The sequence below is a fragment of the Sinohyriopsis cumingii genome, chromosome 15, assembly GCF_028554795.1.
Source record: "Sinohyriopsis cumingii isolate HCF-2022 chromosome 15, ASM2855479v2, whole genome shotgun sequence".
Lineage (NCBI taxonomy): Eukaryota > Metazoa > Mollusca > Bivalvia > Unionida > Unionidae > Sinohyriopsis > Sinohyriopsis cumingii.
In genome coordinates, this window is record NC_142975.1 from 32,102,472 (window position 1) to 32,109,947 (window position 7,476).

General features: G+C 33.3%; 1 protein-coding gene across 1 annotated transcript; it reads right to left on the reverse strand.

The window, feature by feature from the left end:
• Positions 1 to 473: 473 nt before the first annotated feature.
• Positions 474 to 7,031, reverse strand: LOC149781506 (uncharacterized). The gene has a single exon (XM_089935588.1). The coding sequence runs from the start codon at positions 6,568 to 6,570 to the stop codon at positions 4,969 to 4,971; it is 1,602 nt and encodes a 533-aa protein (XP_089791714.1). The 5' UTR covers positions 6,571 to 7,031; the 3' UTR covers positions 474 to 4,968.
• Positions 7,032 to 7,476: the final 445 nt, after the last annotated feature.

The window sequence follows — 7,476 nt, forward strand, 5'->3', positions numbered from 1 at the left end:
AGCCTACCCCCCCCCATGATAAAAGTGAGCTATTTTAAGAATGCACATTACATTTTGTAAACATAGCAACCAATGTTATGCTGAATGACAGGAACATGAAACTAGCCAGAATTATTTCTGAGATATCAACAATGAATTTTACAATTAGAAAAGGGAGGTAACTCATCAGCTTCATAAAGGTCAAAGGTCAAAGTGTAAAATATTTGCCTATTGTTTAATATGGAAGAAGCGAATTCACTTTCTCTTCATTTATTTTTTGATTTCATTGCAAATAAATGAAAAGAAACATTTTCACCATATATTTCTGTCACTTATTGCAACAGTTTTAAATTTAATTTGACTCTATTCCTATATTCTAAGTCTTCTAATTTCCCCATAATTAAGGTCACTACTCACACAAACATACCTCATGGCAAATTATGTAAGCAAGAGAAAAATGATCATAATTAGCTTATTTTCATGCTTAAAAGCAATATGAATGTACCATTTTATTCAGAACATCATACATAATTATATGAAAATAAAAAAAAATAATTGCAAACATTTTTCTATTTTCTTTAAGGTGGCGCTATACAGTTTCGCATTTTGCATAGGGTTAGGATTTTAAAGAAAAAGAATGTCCCCGGCTTTCCTCACTGGTTATACTGGCTATTTAAAAAAGACCTTGTATATCTTAGGTATAATGCAAAGAACCTTTAATTCCCTTTATTTTGGTGTATGATTGATGGTTGTACTATGGGTTATAGAGTATACAGCTTGGCCTTACTTCAAATGTGCACCTTTCAAAAAAGTGCTAGCTCTACTTGGTCATTTTCACTTCCTGAACTTCAGAGGTCAATTGTATAAAAAAGAGCCGATAACTTTTTTTACATTTTATATATTTGGCAATTCATTCATTGCACTTTCAGAAGCTGGTATTGTCTAGTCTGGCAAAATTCATTTTCCCTATTTTAATAGCTGCTATGTATAGTGTACTTTAGACTAATTCAGACTGATTTTTTAACACAAGGGAGCAGTCATTTTAGTTAGCAGTGTGCTTAAATCATGTAAAATTTCCAAAAGTACAATATCCAAAAGAAATATCATCCACATTACATTAATGTAGCATAGAGGTATGCAAACATTCTCTCCACTGTGCATGTTTTAAATGCGAACTACTTCACCTTACATACGTCACTCTCTCAAAAGTACATATTATCTGGTGAGCGCCACCATAAAGAAGATGTAGGTATTATTTTTTTATGATTTAATTATGTTTATATGGCTGAAATATTTAAGTCGCAAGCATCAAAACAATCCTTATGAAAAATTCTCCTGCCTTTTTCCCCACAGAACAGTATTTATGAGTGTCAGAGTCTCTAACAAGTCCAGCCTACACCCCCCCACCCCATGATAAAAGTGAGCTATTTTAAGAATGCACATTACATTTTGTAAACATAGCAACCAATGTTATGCTGAATGACAGGAACATGAAACTAGCCAGAATTATTTCTGAGATATCAACAATGAATTTTACAATTAGAAAAGGGAGGTAACTCATCAGCTTCATAAAGGTCAAAGGTCAAAGTGTAAAATATTTGCCTATTGTTTAATATGGAAGAAGCGAATTCACTTTCTCTTCATTTATTTTTTGATTTCATTGCAAATAAATGAAAAGAAACATTTTCACCATATATTTCTGTCACTTATTGCAACAGTTTTAAATTTAATTTGACTCTATTCCTATATTCTAAGTCTTCTAATTTCCCCATAATTAAGGTCACTACTCACACAAAACATACCTCATGGCAAATTATGTAAGCAAGAGAAAAATGATCATAATTAGCTTATTTTCATGCTTAAATGCAATATGAATGTACCATTTTATTCAGAACATCATACATAATTATATGAAAATAAAAAAAAATAATTGCAAACATTTTTCTATTTTCTTTAAGGTGGCGCTATACAGTTTCGCATTTTGCATAGGGTTAGGATTTTAAAGAAAAAGAATGTCCCCGGCTTTCCTCACTGGTTATACTGGCTATTTAAAAAAGACCTTGTATATCTTAGGTATAATGCAAAGAACCTTTAATTCCCTTTATTTTGGTGTATGATTGATGGTTGTACTATGGGTTATAGAGTATACAGCTTGGCCTTACTTCAAATGTGCACCTTTCAAAAAAGTGCTAGCTCTACTTGGTCATTTTCACTTCCTGAACTTCAGAGGTCAATTGTATAAAAAAGAGCCGATAACTTTTTTTACATTTTATATATTTGGCAATTCATTCATGGCACTTTCAGAAGCTGGTATTGTCTAGTCTGGCAAAATTCATTTTCCCTATTTTAATAGCTGCTATGTATAGTGTACTTTAGACTAATTCAGACTGATTTTTTAACACAAGGTAGCAGTCATTTTAGTTAGCAGTGTGCTTAAATCATGTAAAATTTCCAAAAGTACAATATCCAAAAGAAATATCATCCACATTACATTAATGTAGCATAGAGGTATGCAAACATTCTCTCCACTGTGCATGTTTTAAATGCGAACTACTTCACCTTACATACGTCACTCTCTCAAAAGTACATATTATCTGGTGAGCGCCACCTTTACAATTAATGATTGTTTCTCCATTATTAAAAATCTGGTACATTGTGAGGCATTAACCTTCATCAAAAATTGCATCACAAGCTTCAAGTTTTAATTTGTTGCTACATTATGTATCTTCATGTGTACCTGCTGATTTACACTGTGACTAAACATCAGATCACATACTTAATACTTAAAGTGTGTACCTCCATTATGTTTCCTCTTGTGCAATTTTATATCTCAACTCTAACATTTCATAATATGCTTCATACTTGTTTCTTATCCTGTATGGGTCTTCACTTAATACTTAAATTGTATTTTATCCTGTATGGGTCCTCACTACATGCTTAAATGGTTTTCATCCTGTATGGGTTCTCACTACATGCTTAAATGGTTTTCATCCTGTATGGGTCATCACTACATGTTTAAATGGTTTTCATCCTGTATGGGTTCTCACTACATGCTTAAATGGTTTTCATCCTGTATGGGTTCTCACTACATGCTTAAATGGTTTTCATCCTGTACGGGTTCTCACTACATGCTTAAATGGTTTTCATCCTGTATGGGTTCTCACTACATGCTTAAATGGTTTTTATCCAGTATGGGTCATCACTACTTGCTTAAATGGTTTTCATCCTGTATGGGTCCTCACTACATGCTTAAATGGTTTTTATCCAGTATGGGTCCTCACTACATGCTTAAATGGTTTTCATCCTGTATGGGTTCTCACTACATGCTTAAATGGTTTTCATCCTGTATGGGTTCTCACTACATGCTTAAATGGTTTTCATCCTGTATGGGTCATCACAACATGCTTAAATGGTTTTCATCCAGTATGGGTCATCACTACATGCTTAAATGGTTTTCATCATGTATGGGTCCTCACTACATGCTTAAATGGTTTTTATCCAGTATGGGTTCTCACTACATGCTTAAATGGTTTTCATCCTGTATGGGTTCTCACTACATGCTTAAATGGTTTTCATCCAGTATGGGTTCTCACTACATGCTTAAATGGTTTTCATCCTGTATGGGTCATCACTACATGCTTAAATGGTTTTTATCCAGTATGGGTCATCACTACATGCTTAAATGTTTTCATCCTGTATGGGTTCTCACTACATGCTTAAATGGTTTTCATCCTGTATGGGTTCTCACAACATGCTTAAATGGTTTTCATCCTGTATGGGTCATCACTACATGCTTAAATGGTTTTTATCCAGTATGGGTCATCACTACATGCTTAAATGGTTTTCATCCTGTATGGGTTCTCACTACATGCTTAAATGGTTTTCATCCTGTATGGGTTCTCACAACATGCTTAAATGGTTTTTATCCAGTATGGGTCATCACTACTTGCTTTAAATGGCTTTTATCCAGTACGGGTCCTCACTTAATACTTAAATTGTATTTTATCCAGTATGTGTCCTCACTTCATGCTTTATATCCAATATGGGTCCTCACTTCATGTTTTATATCCAGTATGGGTCCTCATAACCCTCTTAGATATTCACTCCAACTGCACCTTCACATTTAAATAGTTTTTTCTCATCTATGCATACTTGTGCATCTTTAGAGTTCCATTATAACTCATCACATACCTCACACTTCAATGATATTTTTTCCAGCATGTATCTTTATGTGCCTTTTCAGATATCCACTCCAAAAGAACTTCCCATCACATGTCACACCTAAATGATTTTTCTTCAGTATGAATCCTCATATGCTCTTTTAGTCTGAGTTCCACTGTCAGTAAACGTTTTATCATATACTTCGCACTTAAATGGTTTCTCTCCAATGTTTCTTCATGTATTGTTATAGATTTCCACTCCCAATAATCATTTTATCACACATCTCACATTTAAATGTTTTCTCTTCTGGATGCATTAGCACATGGTTTCAAATTTCCATTACAACAGAACATTTATCACAAACTTCACACTTAATTGGTTTTTCTCCAATATGCATCATCATGTACAGTTTTAAATTTCCTCTCCGACTAAACATTTTATTACACATTTCATACTTAAGTGGTTCTTTGCCATTATTATACCGCATAGGGTTATTTAGACTCCCATTGTGACTAAACATTTTATAACATTTTTCACTAAAATTGTTTTTCCCCCCGAGTTTTGACTTCCACTCTGACTGAAGATTTTATCACATATCCTACAATTAAATGGGTTCTCTCATGTGATCCTTCAGATAACTACTGTGACTAAACATTTCATCACATACTTCACACTTCGATGGTTTCTTTCCAGCATGCATCTTCAGGTGCATTTTCTACTTTCACTCTAAACATTTTCATATCATTCACATTTAAATGGTTTCTCTCAAGTATGCATCTTGTGTAGTCTATTCCCACTAATGTGACTAATTGTTTATCACACTTCACATCAAAATATTTTTTCTCCAGTATGTATATTCATGTGCTGTTTAAAATTTCCACTCTGACTAAACATTTTATCACACACTTCACACTTGAATGGCTTCTCTCCACTGTGCATTCTCATATGATCTTTTAAACTTCCACTCTGACTAAACATTTTCTCACACAATTCACATTTAAATGGTTTCTCTCCAGTATGTATCCTCATGTGCTTTTTTATATTTCCACTCTCATTAAACAGTTTATCACATACTTCACACTTGAATGGTTTTTCTCCAGTATGTATCCTCATGTGTACTCTTAAATTTCCATAGTGACTAAACATTTTATCACAAACTTCACACTTAAACGGTTTTTCTCCAGTATGAGTCCTCATATGGTCATTTAAACTTCTATTGTGACTAAACATTTTATGACATATTTGACATTTAAATGGTTTTTCTCCAGTATGAATCCTCATGTGTGATTTTAAACTCCCCTTCTGAATAAACATTTTATGACATATTTCACACTTAAATGGTTTTTCTCCAGTATGAATCCTCATATGGTCATTTAGACTTCTATTGTGACTAAAGATTTTATAACATATTTGACACTTAAATGGTTTTTCTCCAGTATGTACCCTCATGTGTGATTTTAAACTCCCCTTCAGGCTAAACATTTTATCACATACTTCACACTTAAATGGTTGTTCTCCAGTATGCATCCTCATGTGGTCTTTTTGAGTTTCAATGTCTGTAAAACTTGTATAACATACTTCACACTTAAATGGTTTCTCTCCAGAATGTATCCTCATGTGCTGCTTAAGATTTCCACTGTGACTAAATATTTTATTGCATACTTCACACGTCACTAGTTTCCCTTCAGTATGCATCCTCATATGATGTTTTAAAGTTCCACTCTGACGAAACATTTTATAACACACTTTACATTTAAATGGTTTCTCTCCAGTATGTATCCTCATGTGTTGTTTTAGACTTCCTCTCTCACTAAACATTTTATCACACACTTTACACTTGAATGGTTTCTCTCCAGTATGCATCCTCATGTGAAGTTTTACATTTCCACTGTGACTAAACATTTTATCACACACTTCACACTTAAATGGTTTTTCTCCAGTATGAATCCTCATGTGGTCACTTAGACTTCTATTGTAACTAAACATTTTATAACATATTTGACACTTAAATGGTTTTTCTCCAGTATGTATCCTCATGTGTGGTTTTAAATTTCCCTTCCGTCTAAATATTTTATCACATACTTCACACTTAAACGGTTTTTCTCCAGTATGTATACACATGGGTTTTATTTGCATTCCACTTTTAGTATACAGTTGATCACATACTTCAAGCTTAAATGGTTCCTGTCCAGTATGTATTACCATGTGATCATTTAGACTTCCACTGTGAATAGGCCTAAACATTTTAACACACACTTCACTCTTGATGTGCTTCTTCAAGTTTCCACTCTGATTAAGCATTTCATCACATACTTCACATTTGAATGGTTTCTCTCCACTATGCATCCTCATGTGAAGTTTTACACTTCCACTGTGACTAAACATTTTATTAAACACTTCACACTTAAATGAATTTTCTACAGTATGCATCTTCGTGTAAAGTTGTAAGTGTCCATTCTAACTAAACATGTATCACACACTAAACATGGTTTGTCTCCAGTATGCAGCAGTCTATTCTTACGTAGTCCTACAATTTAAGACAAAGCATATGGTGGCCTTGTTTAAGTGCTATATCAGCGTCAAGGTCTTAAATGTAGGACTAATTATTACGTAGGCTTCCACGTTGATTAATGACAAGTTTCGTCAGTACACTGTATCTGCTCATTCAGCATTTTACAGTTAGTAAACTTTTCATTTGTCTTCGACCTTTACAAAATAAATTTCTAAAGTTATGTATTATTATGTGCAAACCAATTCATCAAACGACACAACATTGTAATGGTTTTGTCACCTGGACTACTTGGTGAATGCTGGCTGACTGAGTAAGGTTCTGTAGTTCATATCCGTGATAGGAACCAAAACATCTCTGCTCAAAACCACGCAACATCTGCGCTGGGAACCATTGGCCATACGTAAAGTGCGCATCGAAGCAATATTGAGTCCGGTACGTATGACATTTTTCAGGATTATTATTAGTATTAGTGTTATTATTCATATTTTATTTATTTATTTATTTATTTATTTATTTATTATTATTATTATTATTATTATTATTGTTGTTGTTGTTGTTGTTGTTGTTGTTGTTGTTGTTGATTAAAGTTAAAAAATATTATCATTGCCCAATTATTGATATAGCAAAACTATAGGGAGCTTGTTATTAATGTAGGCCCTCTCGCTGTACTTAAAAATATAATATTTAACATTTAAGAAAATACCCTTTACATGCTTACTGGTTTGCTTTATGCAATTGAAAATTTTCTGATGCAATAAGTTCAAAATCTAGGTAAAACTGACAGAAAGTCCTCTACTAATTACCTGACTTTGAAGTGAATATAT